General features: G+C 41.7%; 1 protein-coding gene and 1 pseudogene across 1 annotated transcript in view; both read right to left on the reverse strand.

Moving 5' to 3' along the window:
- LOC126474384 (ankyrin-3-like) overlaps positions 1-23,585 on the reverse strand; it is a 186,811-nt gene that overhangs the window by 160,600 nt on the left and 2,626 nt on the right. Inside the window, exon 2 of the mRNA XM_050101887.1 lies at positions 20,215-20,316. Coding sequence (XP_049957844.1) covers positions 20,215-20,316 — 102 coding nt within the window. The remainder of the gene's footprint in view (positions 1-20,214; positions 20,317-23,585) is intronic.
- On the reverse strand, positions 9,031-9,148 carry LOC126424825 (5S ribosomal RNA; annotated as a pseudogene).

Raw genomic sequence — 23,585 nt, forward strand, 5'->3', positions numbered from 1 at the left:
AAGAGATAGAAACATGAGCATTGTTTTAAAATGAGGCCGCGTTCATTGTCAATACGTCCCAGAGATGGCGGCACCGTACGGCAGATGGAATTTTACCGCCAGCGGCGAGAATGAGAACTGTTTTAAAAACTTAAAATGGCGACGTTTTCCTTACTTAAACAGCGTGCTATCATTCCTTTTCTGAATTTGCGTGGTGTGAAACCAATTGAAATTCATCGACAGTTGAAGGAGACGTGGTGATGGAGTTATGGATGTGTCGAAAGTGCGTTCGTGGGTGCGACACTTTAATGAAGGCAGAACATTGTGTGACAACAAACCGAAACAACCTCGGGCTCGCACAAGCCGGTCTGACGACATGATCGAGAAAGTGGAGAGAATTGTTTTGGGGGGTCGCTGAATGACTGTTGAACAGATCGCCTCCAGAGTTGGCATTTCTGTGGGTTCTGTGCACACAATCCTGCATGACGACCTGAAAATGCGAAAAGTGTCATCCAGGTGGGTGCCACGAATGCTGATGGATGACCACACGGCTGCCCGTGTGGAATGTTGCCAAGCAATGTTGACGCACAATGACAGCATGAATGGGACTTTCTTTTCGTCAGTTGTGACAATGGATGAGACGTGGATGCCATTTTTTCAATCCAGAAACAAAGCACCAGTCAGCTCAATGGAAGCACACAGATTCACCGCCACCAAAAAAGTTTCGGGTAACCGCCAGTGCTGAAAAAATGATGGTGTCCATGTTCTGGGACAGCGAGGACATAATCCTTACCCATTGCGTTCCAAAGGGCACTACGGTAACTGGTGCATCCTACGAAAATGTTTTGAAGAACAAATTCCTTTCTGCACTGCAACAAAAACGTCCAGAAAGGGCTGCACGTGTGCTGTTTCACCAAGACAACGCACCCGCACATCGAGCTAACGTTACGCAACAGTTTCTTCGTGATAACAACTTTGAAGTGATTTCTCATGCTACCTACTCACCTGACCTGGCTCCTAGTGACGTTTGGCTTTTTCCAACAATGAAAGACACTCTCCGTGGCCGCACATTCACCAGCCGTGCTGCTATTGTCTTAGCGATTTTCCAGTGGTCAAAACAGACTCCTAAAGAAGCCTTCGCCGCTGCCATGGAATCATGGCGTCAGCGTTGTGAAAAATGTGTACGTTGCAAAATTTTCTGCAACCCATAATGGACGAGATTGTTGAAGAACATGGACTGGAGGACTTGTGGTTCCAAAAGGATGGAGCTACTGCTCACACATCTCTAATTTCACTTAATGTTTTGAGAGAAATGTTTCCGGGACACCTCGTCTCTTTGAGGGGTGATGTCGGGTGGCCAGCGCGGTCACCAGATTTGAGCATTTGTGACTACTTTCTTTTGGGATATCTGAAGGAAAAGGTTTTCAAAAGCTACCCTCACACCCAACCAGAGTTAAAAGAGCGGATTATTGACGAAATGAATTCCATACTTTGCAATATGTGTGCAAGAGCTGCTCCAAACTTCAGGGATCGTCTACAACAATGTATTGATGCTAACGGCTGTCACCTTGAGGACATAACTTTCAAAACTAAATGAATGTAAAATGGTATATTGCACTAATTTAGAAAACAAAAACATTTTTTTCTATACACCCAGATTTACTTTTTACTGCTCCCTAAAACTGCTTAGTTGGTTCTGCCGCACCCTATAGAAGTTTGAGAGATTCACGGCACGAGTCCTTAAAACTCTGGAATCAATTAAGGATGACTGTACTGGAAAGCCTGTAGCGCGAAACGGACCCACTTTTGAATTTAGAAAAACTGGGAGCGGCGATAATGGTTGTCGTGTGGAATGTTTTCTTTTTTTGGAAAAAATAAACAAAGCGAATATTCAAATTCAGGCGTCTACCGTAGATTTGATCACTGTTGCCGATCTTTACGAATCTCTTTGCAAGTTTTTCGTGGCTGAAAGAGAAAATTTTAAGTATTTCGAAGTAAAGGTGACGGAATTATGCGTGTCGAAGCAGTATACAATAGACATGGGGAAAAGACAACTGAAAAGAAAGGAAATCTACAATGAAACAACCAATGAAGAAATATGAATGATTGCGAATGATACTATCAGGGTTAACACATTTATCTTCCTCATTGATAAGACTCGCATCCATATTAATAAAAACGGCAGGAGCCCTATAACAGGTTCAATGACAAGTTTTCATTTCTGACCAAAATGACTTGATTTTCATCATCAACCCTTATGGAAAAAGCACTTTTCTTGGAAGAATCTTAATGATTTAGTAACTGTCTAAGTTCAAGAATGCGTACATTTTCCATGCCACCTTTCTTCTGATAGAATTTTCGTAAAATCAGATTCTGGATCATTGAATAGTCTATCTTTGTCCCCGCGAAAACAGAACCTGCAAAACGTTTATCCAAACTTGGATACAACAGTTCGCATGGCTCCATGAACACCAGTGACGAATTGTACAGATGAGAGAAGCTTTTCTTACTTAAAAAGAGTGAAAAATGTTCCATGATCTACACTATGTGATGAAAACCATGTGGGCACCTGGCTGAAAATGCCTTACAAGTTCGTGGCGCCCTCCATCGGTAATGCTGATATTCAGTCTGGTGTTGGCCCATCCTTAGCCTTCAATTACAGCTTCCACTCTCGCAGGCATACATTTAATTAGGTGCTGGAGATTTCTGGGGAATGGCAGCCCAGTGTTCACGGAATGCTGCACTGAGGAGAGAGATCGATGTCGGTCGGTGAGGCCTGGCACGAAATCGCCGTTCCAAAACATCCCAGAGGTGTTCTATAGGATTGAGGTCAGGGATCTCTGCAGGCCAGTCCGTTACAGTGATGTTATTGATGTGTAACCACTCCGCCACAGGACGTGCATTATGAAGAGGTGGTCGATCGTGTTGAAAGATGCAATCGCCATCCCCGAACTGCTCTTCAACAACAGGAAACAAGAAGGTGCTTAAAATATCTATATATGCCCGTGCTGTGATAGCGCCACACAAAAAAACAAGGGGTGCAAGCCCCTCCATGAAAAACACGACCACACCATAACACCACCGCCTCCGAATTTTACTTTTGGCGCTACACACGCTGGCAGATGATGTTCACCGGGCATTCGCCATACCCACACCCTGCCATCGGATCGCCACATTGTTTACCGTGGTTCGTCACTCCACACAAAGTTTTTCCACTGTTCAATCGTCCAATACTTAACGCTCCTTACACCAAGCGAGGCGTCGTTTGGCATTTACCGGCGTGATGTGTGGCTTATGAGCAACCCCTCAACCATGAAATCCAAGTTTTCTCACCTCCCGCCTGTCATAGTACTTGCAGAGGATCCTGATGCAGTTTGGGATTCCTGTGTGATGGTCTGGATAGATGTTCTGCCTATTACACATTACGATCCTTTTCAACTGTTGGTTGTCAGTCAACAGACGAGGTCGACCTGTACGATTTTGTGCTGTACGTGTCCTTTCACGTTTCCGCTTCACTATCACTTCGGAAAAAGTGGACCTAGGGATCTTTAGGAGTGTGGAAATCTCGCAGACAGACGTATGACACAAGTGACACACAATCACCTGACCACGTTCGAAGTCCGTGAGTTCCACGGAGCGCCACATTCTGCTCCCTCACGATATCTAATGGCTACTGAGGTCGCTCATATGGAGTAAGTGGCAATAGGTTGCAGCGCAATGCACCTAATATGAAAAATGTATGTATTTTGGGGAGTCCGGATACTTTTGATCACATAGAGTAGTTTAAGAAAAGAAAAGCTAAGCGCCTTAGGACTTTTGTGCTTATGGTCAGAATTAATGAACAAGATTTCATACGACGATGTAATTGATGATTTTGAGAATAGAAAATCGCGCAAGAAGGTACTGCGAAACTTTTATAATTTAATTGAATTTTTTCTTCATCATCAGCCGGATTGTTACCAGGTAATTGAATATATTGCTTTTAAATTGTAAGTAAGCGCAACAGAATTATTTAATTGCGTTTACCGAACGTGCATTGTTGGTAGTATATGATAGAGCTTTTGTTAGCACAGAAATATACTCAAAAACTAACTCTCGTGCAATCTGTACTAAATCGTTGTGTTGTAAAAATAATCTAGGAACTGACGCATCGATCTTCTGGTTCACAATTATACTAACCACGGGAAAAAAGTGGTGTAAGTAAGACGATAGTGCACAAATCCTAAAGTTACAGTTTTCGCTGACAAAAAAATCGTAATCAATGTGATTGTGAAGCATCGAATTGTAGAGGTCGATAGGGGCGACAAAATTTGAATAGCCTACTCTCGGCAAATGTGTTAATCCGCCCTGACATATGGTAGCTTTTCTGCGGGAGACATGTGTGACAAAACCGTATTGCAAGGATTTCATCGTATAATTAAACACTGAGGCCACTGAAGGCAGTGCAGTAAGTAGTATGGTGATCTCTGAGCTCCTCCAATATCTGAAAAATACATTTCTGCACTGGAACTGTCTTTTGCTACAGCGATCCACGAAGGCATCGCTGCGTCATATTGTCTCTTCTTTTTTTGACGTGCCGTTCTGTATCACGCCAGTGTTCGGCAGTGACGTGTGACAACGCTTCGTGCATTAGTTCCAAATCGTCTGACAGTTCAAACACCTTGAAAATATAACGTAGTTGGATAGGTATATTAACTTAAATGCCTTGTTATTTCTCGCGACAAATCCGTTAACGTGGCCCTAGATCAGTTCTTTTGGGTTTGTATTGCAGTGGTATAGTGGCAACTGTAAATGTGCAACGTCTATATGGCGTGTTCGACGCTGTGCAGATTATTGTTTTCCATGTTTCCATGACGCCTATCACTCTGGTTCGTGTGAGACCACTTCTGTGTTGTAAAACAAATGTCCAAATAAAGAGTAACTGATTTTTCATTTTTGTCCTAAAAATTGATTTATTATGTTTCTTAATTTAAGCAACCTTTATTAATAATATTTAATAAAATATTAATTAATAATTTACATTTACACGGAAAACTGGAATTTTGCGTGAAGAAGATTAGAAACAAGACGACGTGTATTTTTCGTTTTATATGATGATTAGACACGTGTGGATTATCATATATTGATAAATTTTACATTTAAAAGATAGAGGTGTGCCAAACTGAACGATAAAGGGGAGATCAAAGTAGGATTTGAACCATCGATCCACGGCTTGTATGTTGTGCCGGACTATTTTCTATTAGTTCACATCCGTTTTTCGTACGTTCTCGCATTTAATGTAGAGCTTCATGTTATAGCTTTTGACAGAATTGGTATTTAAGTATATTACATCTTGTAACGGAATGAATAGGGCTTATATATTTCTGCTTTGAATGGTGCTGCTTCTTGCAATTGAGTATGCTTTTTATTCTTATTGTCTAAGATATTCTCCCTTTCGAGTGCTAAAACTAAAACAGTAATTACCCAGGTGTGTTCACATGTTAGTAACAGGTACTACAAAACAATATATTTTAACAGAAATCAATGTACTTTAGTCAGCCTCCCAGTCTAATGAAAACTTGAAAGCAAATAATACACAGTGCCATGCTTTCATCATTGGATCTACTACTGAATTTTGTACAACTAGAGTTAACTAAATGCAGTAGCATTCAGGACAGAGGAAGTACGTTCACATCACATCGGTGCCGTGCAGTCTCATGGCAGTATAAATGTGCACTTCGACGTAAAATATATTTGCTCAGTAATAGTAACTGGTACAACAACTAAGTACTCTGTCACGAATACTACAAAGTATACTCAATTGCAAGAAGCCATATCATTCAAAGCAGAAATACATACACATTCTACAACAAGATGTAATGAAGTTGAATCTGATCCTGTTAAAAGCTGCTGACATGGAGTTCTCTATTAAATGCGAAAAAGTACGAAAAACGGATGCGAACTAAATAATGTAGAATACGAGCAATATATTTACAGTCTAGCAATTCACAAACGGATTATTGGCTAGTATAAATGTCCACAGAACAATATCCGAAAAAAACCAGCTTGTTTATATGAAACAAAAATATGGAATCGCCACGGGGCATGTTCGCAATGCTTTCAGAAGTTGGAAGCGATTAGAATGTATTTGAGTTATTTGCTATGCACTCTGTACCAGGTGCAGAACTATGAAACGGGAATTTGGTTGCAATAATTAGACGTCTGTTGTTTGAAACTGATAAACAATATTTTATTCAAAATAATCTATATTGCTATTTATACATTTCTCCCACCTCTCCGGCAGGCTATGAATGCCACGCAAAAAAAGTTCTTCTTTTGAAGCGAACCAGTTAGCGCGACATTATCGTACATTTTCATACGAAATGAAGCACTGTTCAGCGAGCGTGTCCCAGTGATGCAGGCAGATGATAATCGGACGGAGCCAAGTCTGAAAAATAAGCTGCGTGCCCTAGTATTTCCCAACTGAACGCCTCGATCGTTTTCCTGACCCGTTTTGCTGTGTGTGATGGGGCGTTATCATGGAGCAATATGACTGTGTGTTGCCGTTTTCCATATATGGTCGTTTTTGACGTAATGCTCGATTTAAGTCGATCATTTACTGTTGGTAGCGATCAATGTTAACGGTTTCACCAGGCTTTAGCAGCTCATAATAGATGACACTCTTCTGATCCCACCAAACACAGAACATTTATCATCTTTCCAAACCGATTTGGTGTTGCAATGAATGTCTATGGTTTTCCTAGTTTCACCCATGATTTACGACGCTTACGATTCTCAAAACATATCCATTTTTCATCACCTGTCACTGTTCGATAGAGAAACGACTTTCTTTTGCCATCTGGCGGGCAGCATTTCACAAGTGGTCTTTCGATTTGCTTGCTGTCTTTCGCTGAGTTCATGAGAAACCCATTTTCCCACTTCCTGTACCTTTCTCATAACTTTCAACCGTAGATAAGTGGCTTTTTGCGTCACATTCAATTGTTCCGCGAGTTCCTGTTGAGTTTGAGTATCATCTTCATCCAATAAGGCCTGCAATTCGTTGTCTTCGAACTTTTTCGGTGGTTTCCCGCGGTCGTCGTTTCTCACGTCAAAATCACTACGTTTGAATTTTTGAACCACTCTAAACACTGTGTTTTCCCAAGAGCATGTTCGCCGAGAGCTTCGACAAACATTCGATGCGATTTTGCAGCAGTTTTCTTCAAATGATAACAGAAAACCAATGCTGTCTGCAAATCGTAGTTCGTAGGCATAAAACTCATGTTTACGCGTTTGAGTCCGATGTCGATGCATGGAACTTGGGTTACTGTGTATTGACCTAGTTGTCGATGTTTGAACTTTAGTCAGACAGCTTTTTGCATAGAGTTTACGCGTACGACCTTAAATACAAGGTCAGATAAGAACGTATTTTGTGATGAAATCAGTACCGGTACGGTTTTGAAGTAAGCTCGACACAATTTGTACCATATGTATTTGACTGTCTGTATTTCATTCTGCAGACGTTCAGAAACGTTGCCAGTTTGCTGCTTACGGACATTCCAACAAAAGCGAAGGTGGATTTCGAATGCTCAAATCCCCGCGGAATAAGAATAGAAGAAAGCAGCATGTAGTTGCAATGAACAGGTGAGATACAATTAACACAGGGAAACTGACGAAGTACCTTCATCTATGCTAAGTTAAGTCTTTCTTGCTTTCCATCTGCATGTAATACAAGTGGCAACGTAGTTATTGTGAGATGTCACGTTTGGCCTGTAAATTGACTCTGTGCAACTTTTTTAATAGCATATCTTATTCTTCTAAACATCAAATGTGGGCGGACTCTCCTACGCTGCAAATGCTTCACAATTATGTCTCTTAGCGCAATGATTCGCTTTTAAAAGCACCTTGACGTTCCACAAGAATAGCAATGAGTAGAACAGCTTATAAAAATTACAGACCACTGTATAGATCAGTTGGACCGTGCAATTCTTCACGGGTGCTTCCAACTTGGAGTTTCACGTTCTGTAGCAAAGCGAAGTGTATGCCCTCGATTTGTACGAGACGCAACAGAAATTTGTCAATATCGAACTCTTGACTAAAATCTGTACCTTCTTGCTGCATTCTAAAGTATCCAGCCAAGAGGGAGTGACTAACCTCAAACTTCACATATTTGTACGCATGTCACAGCACATCTGAGGCAAGTTGTTAGCACATGTTTTTCGTTTTTGTAGTTAAGATGCTTCAGCATTATTCACAATAAAAAAAAATCTAGCTGTTGAACAAATCTTCTTGGCAAACTGTGTCAGTCTATAGCCTGCCACGTCTACACATTACTTGTCTTGGAAATAAAAAAACCGACTTCAAAAATTTCTGAGCACTGATTTCGACAAAACATTCCGCTCATTTGTCACAAAATCGCGTGCAGATCAGTAAGTAGCGTTCTAGACTACAAATAGTGCTTTCTGTAGTTCGATCCTCGTTGTACCCGTATTATTATTTGTTACTTTATTTGAATTGCATTTATCCAATATAAGTGTCAATTAATTAATCTTGACAATTGTCTGTTATGTTTAATAACTATTCATATAGAACGCGAGTATTTGTAATAACGTAAGTTTCGTTTTAGCAAAACGGATACTATATAGTTGTACTTTCACTCTTTAGCGTTTTTAAACAACATTACGAAACTATGTTTTCTGGCTTGTCCCAATCAATGTAAGACATAGTCATTAAATTCGTAAAAATCTCATCTAAAATATATTACGCCGGGAAGGGAAAAACTATATAAAGCTTAGAGACTACTAATTCCAACAATGAATATCCAAGAAGAAACCTCTGAATTCACTTCAGAGCATCTGAAACAATTCAGAAATGAAACTCGTTTGTCTCCTGGTCGACTCCCCATTTCTTTCCGGGAAGTTACAATAAATATACACTGCATCATGCGAAATTTACTCCACATTAAATGTATAGTAACCACATGCTAAATAACAAGCTAGAATTTCTGCTGTGGTGCAAGTGTCAGATCCATGTCTTCTGACAGTCACACGTGACTATTTCTCGCGCGAATTCTGGCAAAAACAGCGCTCGGCAGACCGGATGGTCACCCATCCAAGTGCTAGCCCAGCACAACAGCGCTTAACTTCGGTGATCTGACGGGAACCGGTGTTACCACTGCGGCAAGGCCGTTGGTGTATATTACCTTTTATGGTCTCCATATGATATAGGCTCTTTACGACAATCTGTATTTTACTGTCATCTATGGGCAGAAATACTGAACTATCACAACCAAATAGTTTCCGGTGCTATAGGGGGGAGGGGGGAGGGGCACAATCCGCGATGACCAAGCCTCATGGGGGGAGGGAGGCAAGTCTCTCAAGAGTTTGGATCTGCCTGGGTGGCTCAGTTGGAAAATATCGGACGGCTATTGTAAAATACATAAATTTTCTATCATAATGGTTTTTTTGAACATGTCCAAAGAAGGCAACATTCATCATTCAAAGGCTAATAATAGAGGCTAATAATAGAGATCAGTGTTACCAAATCAATAATATTATAGTTACATTTCCACCAACATAAGGTTGCACATGGAAAATGACGTTCAAATTGGCTGTCCTACGAACGGATAAAAGAATGCATGCACCGAGTACCGTCTAATATGCTAGTCTTAAGTATAGTCTGGATACAGCCCCATAGAAGTCGAACAGTGCAGCGGTGTGAGAGACCATAATGGCGTCTGGTATGAAGTATCTGTTGGAAGGTCTCAAACTTATAGGAGCTATGGAGACAGCAATGGTCCTCTTAAATTCTGCCATCTTGAATTTGGGTTACGTGCTTCAAATGGGAAGGCGGTCATGTGGCACCTCGTTTTGAACTGCCTCTTTCTCAGGAATACAAATTGAAATCTGTTTTAAGATATCTTTATTTGTCTAAGAGTTACGATCTGTAAAATTTTGAAATTACAATGAGGTGATCAAATCTGTTTATTCTTGCAGGTCACAATGGCACTCACACAGTAGAAACGCTCTAAAATTGTGATTGTGAGTGGTGGACGAAGTACCAGAGTGATTGCTGCTGACTTCGATGCCCGACGTGCTGAGACAGTATCCAAGTTACTGGAAAAAATACGTGCGACAGGTTCTGTAGTGGACAAGCCATGTGGTGGACGTCCAAGAATAGTCACCAATGAGAAAACTGCAACGGCAGTTGTGGCATCGTTTGTGAAAAGTCCCAATCGCAGTAAGCGCCAGTTAATTAGCAATATCCGGCGTCAGTCAGTGTTCACTTCTGCGTGTCTTCCATACCCATCAATGACACCTGCACAAGTTACAGTTGCAACATCATCTCTCGGAGGATGACCCTGATCGGCGGATGCAGAATGGGCTCTGGATCAGTGCAACATAATTTTTGTGTGCAAGGAGAAGCAAACAAACAGAATCTCCGTTACTGGTCAGATACCAACCCCTCGTGCATGAATCCCTGTAAAGGTGCTGGTGGTGAAAAGTGATGGTTTGGTATGGGTTTGGGACACAAGAATCATACGTCCGGCGTTAATCGGTGAAACCTTCAATGGGGAGAGGTATCTTCACATGCTCTGTGATTATGTGCTTCCAACGCTGTTGAATGTGTAGGGTGATTTTCCAACATTCTTCCAACAAGACGGTGCACCTCCCCCTATGCTGCTGAAGTCAGTTTCTGGATGAACAGTTTGTAGGTCACTGGATCGATAGGAGGGGTCCTATCGAATAGTCGCCACACTCCCCTGACCTTACATCTCTTCCCTTTTATCTGTGGGGACATTCGAAATCAGCTGTGTATGAGGTAAAAACCAACAATGTAGCCCATCTTTGCCAGCGTACTGAGGAGGCATGTGCGTTTGTTGACCCACAGATCTTGCAGCGCGTGCAGCAGGACTGCGAAAAAAAGAGTCAGTTTGTGTGTCCAGCGTAATTGAGGCATATTGAGCATATGCTATAATGTCGACTGTGGCAAGTGACATAAACTTTAACTGCTGTTCAGTCCAACACAAATAAAAATATCTTAAAAACACATACCACATGAGTATTCCTGAGGCAGAGGCACATCACAATATGTACCACATGACCCGCTACCCTTTTGAAATACGTAACCCAAATCCAAGATAACAGATTTCAAGATGGCCTCCGCTCTTAGCATAGCTAAGTTGTGCCCTTAACTACAGATACCCCAAACCGGACGCCATTATGATGCCTCATATCGATCTACTATCCAAACTTTTGCCTTGTCGTGTATAAACGTCGTAGATCAATAATACTATACTATACGACTTCTAGCATCACGTGACTATTGCTCGAGACTGTTATTCACCGAGCGGTGCTTGCTTCACTTTGTTTTCATTAATACTGTATTTGAAACCAATGGTAATTTTACCAATTAAAATTTTTTATTTATAAATTGCAATTTTTAGCATCACTGATACGGCAAATTGAATTTTTGCCCATTTTCATTCCCTGTTTATTGGTTGTCAGTTCTCTTTTTTATTATTTTTTTAAAGCGATTATAACTGGGACCAATAAACAACCGAAAATCTACTTAATAAGAGAAAAAAATCGGTTGGTTCCTCTCATCATTATTTTCCAGTTCTCTTCGCGTCAACAGCAGAGAGTATCGACCAATACTGCGGGAATTACTATAACTATGCCGTCTTTGGGATTCCCCTTGCTGTTCCTAAAAACCACCGTCCTAGCGCACACCTGTTACCCTCCAGCTGCACCCAGAACGGGTATCTAACGGAGAGTAGTTATATACACCAGTTTCCAAAATCAAACAAACCACTATTTCTCTGCCACGTGTCTAATTCACGATATAATCATACAAACTGTCAACAGATGTCAAGTCCGTGCGATCATATTCTGCACGGAAGATAGCATTCCAGTCAACGAAAAAACACGCCAGCGGTGACATCAGAGCATCCATCATACGAAGCAGTGTATGCCGGGTAGTCCAAACCCATAATCGCTGGGTACATAGTCATGGACGGTGCTCTAAGGCATAATGAAGACGCCTACCAGACTCTCTGCGACGGAGGGATGTAAGAAGAACGGAAGCAGGACATCGCAAACTGATATGGCCCGAAGGCTTAACGCGAATCGTTCTGCTGATATTTTATAGAGACCGGAACCGTATCCCAAAGACCTGAGCCTGGGCCAACCACGTGAGACATGAGAAAGAGAGGAGCGTTATTTGGCTGTAAGGGGACTACGGTATCGCCGTAGTACTGCACGCCAGCTGGCATCTGACCTCGCAGCATCCACTGGGCGTGTTGCATTGAGACAAACGGTGTTCAGGTTTCTGCAGAGTGGCCTTTATCGCCGGAGGCCTGCTGTATGTGTACCTCTGTCGCGTCTTCACAGAAGGGAACGTCTGGAGTGGAGTCATCAGATGCCACCTGGACGGTCGAACAGTGGGCCAATGTTCTTTCCACAGGTGAGTTCCGATTTGGTCTGGAGAGTGATTCTCGGCGGATTCGAATCTGTAGGGAACGTGGAACACAATTCAGGATCCAAACATTCTGGAAATAGGCCGATATTGAGTAGGTTCCATAATGGTGTGAGCAGAGATTATGTTTACGATTCTAACACCTCTTCATGAACTTGTACGGTTGAATCGGCAAGATTTAATTACTGTCAAGTATCGTGACGAGATCTTGGGACCTCATGTGGGGTTGTTGCGAGGTGCTGTGGGCCAAGACTTCGTATTGATGGACGGTAACGCTCGACCTCATAGAGCACGAGTGGTTGACATTTTATTGGAAAAGAAAGAATTTGCATCCATGGCGTGGCCTGCTCGTTCTCCTGATTTGAATCCCATAGAGAAAGTTTGGGATGCACTAGGGACACGGGTTGCACCACGTTAGCTCCAAGACTTGCGAGCAGCTCTGCAGAAAGAATGGGTGTTTTGCATCAACATGAGTTTGATAACATCATTTGCAGTATGCCCCATCGTTGTCAGACCTGTACTGTTGCCGTAGGTGGTCACACTCCACACTAAACACATTAACCAGATGTCGGAATGTGTGTCTAAATCCCGTAAGTTGGAAAAAACAAAGAACATTTTTGTCTGTCCTTATGCATGTAGCAGTTGTTTACGTTCTGTATTTTTTACATTGTTTCTACTTTACTGTCACTTGTTTATACTGTTTTGTGACAAAATAAACGCAACTTTGCAAAATTGCTGTTTGTTGCTTTAATTTTGGACACCAGTGTAAAAGTAAGGCCCATGGTTTTGTACTTAGGGACACCAAGAGCTAACTGCAGAATGCCTCCATTTCGTCTCGAGAGCTTGCCACAGTGCAAGCTTGATTTAAGTGACATTAAGATTACAGAATCTAATCACTAGTCTGGGGCAATGTAGAGAAAAGACAGAACGAGGGAAGGGATAAAGGTCAGATAACTTCATTCAGCCTCGGATTTGTTTCAGTCTCAGTGTACAGTGATAAGCAAAACGACACATCCAATCACCTGATGCTCTAGCTGCAGCAGTGGAAAACACCTGATGGTCTTGCTGCAACAGTGGAAAACGGTAAAGATAAATCACTTATGTGATTGTGGAATAATAAATATTTCTTAAATTGTCAGTTCGTATGAATTTATCTCCTCAAGTGCACCGTTGTATACAGGGTGTTACAAAAAGGTACGGCCAAACTTTCAGAAAACATTCCTCACACACAAATAAAGAAAAGATATTATGTGGACATGTGTCCGGAAACGCTTAATTTCCATGTTAGAGCTCATTTTAGTTTCGTCAGTATGTACTGTACTTCCTCGATTCACCGCCAGTTGGCCCAATTGAAGGAAGGTAACGTTGACTTCGGTGCTTGTGTTGACATGCGACTCATTGCTCTACAGTACTAGTACCAAGCACATCAGTACGTAGCATCAACAGGTTAGTGTTCATCACGAACGTGGTATTGCAGTCAGTGCAATGTTTACAAATGCGGAGTTGGCAGATGCCCATTTGATGTATGGATTAGTACGGGGCAATAGCCGTGGCGCGGTACGTTTGTATCGAGACAGATTTCCAGAACGAAGGTGTCCCGACAGGAAGACGTTCGAAGCAATTGATCGGCGTCTTAGGGAGCACAGAACATTCCAGCCCATGACTCGCGACTGGGGAAGACCTAGAACGACGAGGACACCTGCAATGGACGAGGCAATTCTTCGTGCAGTTGACGATAACCCTAATGTCAGCGTCAGAGAAGTTGCTGCTGTACAAGATAACGTTGACCACGTCACTGTACGGAGAGTGCTACGGGAGAACCAGTTATTTCCGTACCATGTACAGCGTGTGCAGGCACTATCAGCAGCTGATTGGCCTCCACTGGTACACTTCTGCGAATGGTTCATCCAACAATGTGTCAATCCTCATTTCAGTGCAAATGTTCTCTTTACGGATGAGACTTCATTCCAACGTGATCAAATTGTAAATTTTCACAATCAAGATGTGTAGGCTGACGAGAATCCGCACACAATTGTGCAATCACATCATCAGCACAGATTTTCTGTGAACGTTTGGGCAGGCATTGTTGGTGACGTCTTGATTGGGCCCCATGTTCGTCCACCTACGCTCAATGGAGCACGTTATCATGATTTCATACGGGATACTCTACCTGTGCTGCTAGAACATGTGCCTTTACAAGTACGACACAACATGTGGTTCAAGCACGATGGAGCTCCTGCACATTTCAGTCGAAGTGTTCGTACGCTTCTCAACAACGGATTCGGTGACCGATGGATTGGTAGAGGCGGACCAATTCCATTTTCTCCACGCTCTCCTGACCTCAACCCTCTTGACTTTCATTTATGGGGGCATTTGAAAGCTCTTGTCTAGGCAACCACGGTACCAAATGCAGAGACTCTTCGTGCTCGTATTGTGGACGGCTGTGATACGATACGCCATTCTCCAGCACTGCATCAGCGCATCAGGGATTCCATGCGACGGAGGGTGGATGCATGTATCCTCGCTAACGGAGGACATTTTGAACATTTCCTGTAACAAACTGTTTGAAGTCACGCTGGTACGTTCTGTTGCTGTGTGTTTCCTTTCCATGATTAATATGGTTTGAAGAGAAGTAATAAAATGAGCTCTAACATGGAAAGTAAGCGTTTCCGGACACATGTCCACATAACATATTTTCTTTCTTTGTGTGTGAGGAATGTTTCCTGAAAGTTTGGCCGTATCATTTTGTAACACCCTGTATAACTTCATTTTATGGCAATGGCAATAAGGGAACACAAGTCATTCAAATTGATGTTGATGCTTGCTTCGAATTTAAAGAGAATTGTGCTGAAGGTGAGCATCTGCAAAACGCCAAGGATAAATCACTTGTTATTGTCTGGCAGTAGCCTCTGATCCAATATTTATCAGTAGATACCGGAATGCAGTAAATGAAGCAGGCAAAAAGGAATACAAACGTCTCAAAAATGATATCGACAGGAAGTGCAAAATGGCTAAGCAGGGATGGCTAGAGGACAAATGTAAGGATGTAGAGGCTTATCTCACTAGGAGTACGATAGACACTGCCTACAGGAATATTAAAGAGACCTTTGGAGATAAGAGAACCACTTGTATGAATATCAAGAGCTCATATGAAAACCCAGTTCTAACCAAAGAAGGGAAAGCAGAAAGGTGGAAGGAGTATATAGAGGGTCTATACAACGGCGATGTACTTGAGGACAATATTATGGAAATGGAAGAGGATGTAGATGAAAATGAAATGGGAGATACGATACTGCGTGAAGAGCTTGACAGAGCACTGAAAGACCTGAGTCGAAACAAGGCCCCGGGAGTAGACAACATTCCATTGGAACTACTGACGGCCTTGGGAGAGCCAGTCCTCACAAAACTCTACCATATGGTGAGCAAGATGTATGAAACAGGCGAAATACCCTCAGACTTCAAGAAGAATATAATAATTCCAATACCAAAGAAAGCAGGTGTTGACAGATGTGAAAATTACAGAACAATCAGTTTAATAAGCCACAGCTGCAAAATACTAACACGAATACTTTACAGACGAATGGAAAAACCAGTAGAAGCCGACCTCGGGGAAGATCAGTTTGGATTCCGTAGAAACACTGGAACACGTGAGGCAACACTGACCTTACGACTTATCTTAGAAGAAAGATTAAGGAAAGGCAAACCTACGTTTCTAGCATTTGTAGACTTAGAGAAAACGTTTGACGATGTTGACTGGAATACTCTCTTTCAAATTCTAAAGGTGGCAGGGGTAAAATACAGGGAGCGAAAGGCTATTTACAATTTGTACAGAAACCAGATGGCAGTTATAAGAGTCGAGGGACATGAAAGGGAAGCAGTGGTTGGGAAGGGAGTAAGACAGGGTTGTAGCCTCTCCCCGATGTTATTCAATCTGTATATTGAGCAAGCAGTAAAGGAAACAAAAGAAAAATTCGGAGTAGGTATTAAAATCCATGGAGAAGAAATAAAAACTTTGAGGTTCGCCGATGACATTATAATTCTGTCAGAGACAGCAAAGGACTTGGAAGAGCAGTTGAATGGAATGGACAGTGTCTTGAAAGGAGGATATAAGATGAACATCAACAAAAGCAAAACGAGGATAATGGAATGTAGTCGAATTAAGTCGGGTGATGCTGAGGGTATTAGATTAGGAAATGAGACACTTAAAGTAGTAAAGGAGTTTTGCTATTTGGGGAGCAAAATAACTGATGATGGTCGAAGTAGAGAGGATATAAAATGTAGACTGGCAATGGCAAGGAAAGCGTTTCTGAAGAAGAGAAATTTGTTAACATCGAGTATAGATTTAAATGTCAGGAAGTCATTTCTGAAAGTATTTGTATGGAGTGTAGCCATGTATGGAAGTGAAACATGGACGGATAAATAGTTTGGACAAGAAGAGAATAGAAGCTTTCGAAATGTGGTGCTACAGAAGAATGCTGAAGATTAGATGGGTAGATCACATAACTAATGAGGAAGTATTGAATAGGATTGGGGAGAAGAGAAGTTTGTGGCACAACTTGACCAGAAGAAGGGATCGGCTGGTAGGACATGTTCTGAGACATCAAGGGATCAGCAATTTAGTATTGGAGGGCAGCGTGGAGGGTAAAAATCGTAGAGGGAGACCAAGAGATGAATACACTAAGCAGATTCAGAAGGATGTAGGTTGGAGTAGGTACTGGGAGATGAAGAAGCTTGCACAGGATAGGGTAGCATGGAGAGCTGCATCAAACCAGAGTCAGGACTGAAGACCACAACAACAACAACCGGAATCCGTCGTCGGTGTAACAAATGCCAACATATGCGAAGTAGTAGTTGGTAGCGCTGTGTTATTACCAGTGTATTGATTCATTGTACTGTGATTGGAGGTGAGTGGCCATGAGTGAAGCGCTTTCACGAAAACAGTGTTACTGTAATGCGGTTTCACGAAACAGTGTTACGTTCACGCATCATTCCTGCCACGGCAAGTTATCGGTATGACACGAAATTGTCAGCACTGCACCGTTCCTCATCGCGCAGCTGCCGTCGTGGCCGAAATGCATTTTTTTTTTTTAACTTCAGCTACTGCAACGTGTTGCGCATGGAACAAAGGGGTTAGCAGTGTAACCGCCGCAGGGAGTGGCATGTTACGGAGGAAAATCTCACGCGGTGCTGACATTTCAGCTAGTGCAACTTTGTAACTACTTACTGTGGTGGAAACGACACACGGAATTAACCAGGTTTCGCGGATACGCATAACAGTCATGTTCATGTTCACATGTTAAACTTGGCTGTAACAATGAACATGAAATGAAATTAAAACCACAGCTTAAGGTCAAACAATAAGCGCTTCAGTGCGTAGTGGCTACTGCAGCATCACGCAATGTTAACATCGTACTGACTGGCAGCCTGGTAAAATAGTGTTGGACAAACATACCAGGTACAACATTTTGTGTCAGACCTCATACTCTTAGGTAAAAACTAATTCAAGGATGGGAATCAGTAGGTTTTAACAGCAAAACGATCCTCTGATGTTAGAACTTTAAGCACATTAAATTCTACAACCAAGGGAACAGAAGTGGTAGTAAAATCTGACTCACCTAACGATCCAAAAAAATTTCCAGCATATGGCAATATCCGTGCATTTCCTACATCTCTACTTCAGTGTAAACTTCAGAAAAAAGAATATGTTCCCCATGACTGATTAGTCTGGAGTGAAATTCAACAACCATTATTTTGTTTGCCTTGGCATCTTCTTTCCAGTTAGGCTGAGACAATTCGTTCATACTTCTCTTCAAAATCAGGATAACCATATTAAATAAAGTAGAAAAACTATGTGACAGGACCCTAGAAAACCAATCTAGCACTTTAAATGGCGAAACTTTGAGTTATAATGAAGTCGCTCTTGTATTATGTTCCAAAGAATCGATAAACGGATTGAAAATGAAGCCTATGTTTGGAAACAAATACCAAGAATTACTTAGTGTAGCATTATTTCACGATCAAAGAAGCTTGGTCTTCAGACATTCAGCGAAGAAAGACTGGGAGGGAGCACTCCATAAACGCAGCTTTACGGACACCAGACATTAGTCAATGTACAAATCAGTATAATATTCAAACTTATCTTTTAAACTGAAGAGAAAATAAATTAAATGAATATACAAAAGAAAGTTAAAATTTTTACATTCATTCATGATTCATTTGATTGGTCACGTTGGTTCTTTCAAAGATTCTGTGGGAGAATGGAAACGCGACGGGCTTTGTTTAAGCAGTTACCAGCGTGCTCACATGCATATTCAGACGTGGTTTATGATCATTGTTTCGCTACATTACATTCCAAATGCCGTGGATTGTAATAGAACATATTCAACATATAATAACCATTCCCAGTTTTCGTAAATAATATAGGGTGTGAAATCAAACCCTTTTTCTTAATAAAGCGATATTCAGAAGTGCGTCGTTTTGAACTTATACTGGGATGAAGGAAACTGTACATAGAAGTAAAACTGCTGAAAGGACTTCACTGTGAAAGTAGTGTGAAATTAAGAACACCATCTTAGCGATGACACTCCATGCAATTGTGCTATAAACTATTTTCTTTGCACGAAATTTTCATAATTAAATATAACGAAAATTGCAAATATATTTATAAGTGTTATTTACATTTGTAGCTACCGCAGTCTGCTCTAAGTATGGGTGAAAATGTGAGAGGAAGCCGGAAATGTGAACGTAGAAAATGTGCTCGGAAAAAAATTACGAACTGGAGACAGAAAATTTAACTTCAAGTCTTAGTTCTGTTACCAGGAAGCCTATCACTCCACACTGCCGAAGAAAAACACTGTTATGAATTTTAATGCCCGAAACTAAGTCAACAAATTTCACAGAAGATGTTCTGTGACTTAGTATAAGAAAGTAACTTCGGTAGGTTATTGTTTCAGTCGTAAGAATAACAGCTGAAACAAAACCACCTAAGGTCTGCGTGATCAGCAATGGCTTTTGTACAGAGAACGTTGCATCTGCAGACACTTATTACTGATAAGTAATGTTTATGTTCTCGTCCTCTAAGATATCAGAAAATTAGGACCAGCTATTGTGACATACCTGGATAAAAATCTTTCTGCTCTGCGTCGGAGCACTTCGCGAAATTTCTTCAGGGGCGTCTGCTTTCTAGATACAATGCAATGACATCTTACAGTGTATATAATTTTCTCTAATCTTTACGGGCTCTGTAACACACGAAAGTGAACTTTTGCTGTTAATTGTGGCTCGACGATACACGCGTTTATGCTACTGCGTGCTGTGATTCAGCCTATTACACCATAAAAACTAACTATAAGCCCGTTAGAATTCCGCCGGCATTATCTCGTGCAACATGCAGTACCATAGTATGAACTGAATTTGTGAACATATGTTGTCAGTTTAATAAGAAATTAAATTTGTTCTTTATTTCATCCTAATGAGTACTTTTGTGTAGTTCCAATGCTCCCCCAATTATGTTGTGTTTAAATCATGTTAAACCTTCTTTAAAATAACAATAAAATTGGATTGCTATATTTGGAAACTGGGCCCAATCATACGTCCAGCCCCGGGCACAATGCTGGTTCTCGGCGCCCCTGCCGCCACAGAATGCGAAGGCACGAATCCAACGCCATGTTGTTTGACACAAGAAAGAGGACGAGATTTTCAGTCCCGTCGGGCAGGAAAGTGTTAAATCGCAGGCGAAGCAAGCGCACGGAAGTAGCAGCGTAGCGCGGCCCGCGTACTCACCGCGTTGGACGTGTTGATGTCGACCCCGTTGTCGAGGTGTTCGAGGACTCGTTCGAGTTGGCCAGCTCGGGCTGCGCGCAGGAACGCCGCGCTGGGGTCCGCCTGCAACACACAGAAACGCCGTCACGTCACTCACTGCTCACGCACTCTTACAGCGAGCTCTCATTCCGTCCGCATTCCATCTGCGGTCTGTGTGCGTGACACGATGAAGATACTTCGTCGTCCACTATCACTGACCAGTGTGCTACGTTCCAAAAGACGTAAGATTCCAAAAGTTTGGACAATCGAGAAATAAGAGTAGGCTCCATAAACAGGGGCTTGGAAAAAATTACACAGCAAATTAAAGCTTATCACTGCTTAGTTTATTTCACAGTAGCTGTACCGGTTTTGACTGCCTACTCATTTTTACGAGGCATGTTTTTTAAGTAAGGTCCGTTTGAACATAAGTACACAACAAAAGGTTATTTCAAAAAAGTAAATTTCTTTCCAGAAAGTACATACTTCACTCTATTTTTCGACATAGTTGCCAAGTTTGTTCAAACACGTTATCATACATCTCAACCAATTTTAATATACCCTCTTCATAAAAACTTGCCGCCTGCTCCGATAACCAAGTGTTCACTGCCGTTTTCACGTCGTCGTCATCATTGTAACGGTTGCTACTGAGGTGTTGTTTGAGGTGGAGGAACAGATGGTAATGGCTCGGCGCAAGATCAGGACTGTAGGGTGGGTGGCCTAAAACTTCCCAGCCAAAACGGTCCAATAAATCGCGGGTGTGACCTGCAGTGTGAGGTCTTGCATTTTCATGGAGAAGGACAATTCCCTTTGTCAGCATGCCGCGAGTTTTGTTTTGAATCGCTCTGCGTAGCTTTCTCAAGGTTTGGCAATATGTTTCTGCATTGATAGTGGTTCCTCGTTGCATGAAGTCGACCAACAAAACACCATGCCTATCCCAAAACACCGACGCCATGATTTTGCGCCGGGACAGAGTCTGTCTGACCTTCACCTTTACAGGCGAGTGTGTGTGTCTCCACTCCATGCTCTGTCGCTTCGACTCGGGCGTGATGTGCGAAATCCATGTTCCGTCTCCAGTTACGATCTGACTCAAGAAGCCGTTCAAAATGGTTCAAATGGCACTGAGCACTATGGGACTTAACATCTGAGGTCGTCAGTCCCCTAGAACTTAGAACAACTTAAACCTATCTAACCTAAGGACATCACGCACATCCACGCCCGAGGCAGGATTAGAACGTGCGACCGTAGCGGTCGCGCGGTTCCAGACTGTAGCGCCTGGAACCGCTCGGCCACTCCGGCCGGCCAAGAAGCCGTCACCTTCTTCGTGATAACGAGTCAAGAACTTCATCGCACACTCAAATCTTTGATTTTTGTGGCCCTCTGTTAGGAGTTTCGGGACCCAACGGGAGCACAGTTTCCTAAACTTTAGGTGTTCAGAAACAATGTTGTAAAGCACTGATCTCGACACGTCAGGAAATTCGTTTGAGAGACCTGTTATTGTGAGGCGCCTGTTCTCACGAATCCTCGCTTCAACTGAAGCCACCAAATCGTCTGTAATCAAAGAAGAGCGACCAGAGCGGTCCTCAGCATGGACGTTGTCATGGCCATCTTTGAATTCTCGTACCCACTTACGCACTTTGCTTTTACTCATAACAGTATCACCGTACACTTCGCAAATCTGTCGATGAATTTCTGCAGCAGACAGGTTCCTTGCTGACAAAAACCATATCACTGAGCGAACCTCACACACGGCGGGCGAGTTGATAGTCTTAAGGGGCTCCGGAACGCCCTACACTTGCAATGTTAAAATAACGCTTATAAATTACATCTTTCCTCACAAAGTATTTGAGGTAGGAAGTTGAACTTTTTACAGTTTATTTATTGGAATATGGGCTACAACTTAACACAGGGATTATACAAAATTTTAGTTCAGGTATTAAAGATGATTTTTTTTCAATTGTAATGAAAATTCACGACATTTTTTTGCAATTTTTTATTTATATATTCAAAAATATACAGTTTATTGGAAAAAGGCTGTGTTAAATTATGCAGAAGGTACTGTGTAACATTTACTGAAAGTTTGAAACAAATATGTTTGGAAGATCCTTAGAAAACATGTAATTAGTATGAGAAAATAAAAGTTTTGGGAATCGAGCGACAAAGATTGGATTAACTTTTTAGTGCATTCCAGGTCCATAGGATGGATTATCTTCATCCTCTGCAAACTCCTCCTCCAGCTTCCTCTTGTTCCTCCTCCTGTTTACTCTTGCTTGTATTTCTAGACTCTTTACAGCCCTGTCTGCAGCCCGAAGGCGTTCCTTGTCTAAAGCAAGCTTCTCATGTTGTTGTGTTCGTAGATTTTGATACCATTTTCTTCAGTAGTAGTTACTGCAACACTGTTCCAAAAGGTGGTCATGTATGAACACTTATCACATATCAGTTGTATTTCACTAGCAAGTCCTACGTGCTTTATTATGGAGAGTTCCAGACCAACTTCACTACAATGAATACATCTTACACAGTTTAAAAAAATTCCTTTGAGAACCGACATATCAAATATTTCATTCACATCCGATTCGCCCATAAAACATTCATAGTTTTCACTCATTGAACCAATCTTCTTCTGTGAAGTATTTTCTTTCTCACTTTGACTGCTATGGCAGGTGTACTTGAGAGGTTAGGTTCACTCACTTGGTTATCGTCTTTATTGTTTACAGTAATAACACATACCTTTGGCTTTCCAACATTTCTCCTTTTCTTAAAAGCCTTCAGAGGATTTCTAATAACTTTACTTTTACTCATTATTATACTTCAACAAAACAGAGACTCAAGAAACAGAATTAATTACGAATATTTTCGAGATAACGACAGAGTAAATAAACATGAAACAATCGACAATCACACCAGAGAAATATATTGAACCATCACAGGGTAGCCACAACACATACTTTATCTCACATCACTAAAATGTATCTGATGAAAACGGACGTTAATTATAACACCATGTGACAGCAGTTTAACAGCGCCACAGTGGGTCACGCCCATGTAGAACACATTTCAAAAAAAATTTAAAAATAGTTGTAGTCTTCGGAATTGAATGAATTATATATCTATTAAAAGGTAATAGTCTGCAGATTCAGAAAAGGCAAAAAAGTAAAAATTGAACTTTTCATGATTTTGAGCCTTTCCGGAGCCCCTTAAACATTTTGAAAGCACAGAACAGAACCGTACAGGTTAGCTACAGAGCTGAAACTGAGCACAGTTGTTCCCAAGGCATGCCGGTACACGACGCACGTGCTCGTCGCGGCATGCGGGCAAACTACTAGTGTCTACAACAAAACGGACCTTACTTAAAA

The sequence above is a fragment of the Schistocerca serialis genome, chromosome 1, assembly GCF_023864345.2.
Source record: "Schistocerca serialis cubense isolate TAMUIC-IGC-003099 chromosome 1, iqSchSeri2.2, whole genome shotgun sequence".
NCBI classification, from domain to species: Eukaryota; Metazoa; Arthropoda; class Insecta; order Orthoptera; family Acrididae; genus Schistocerca; species Schistocerca serialis.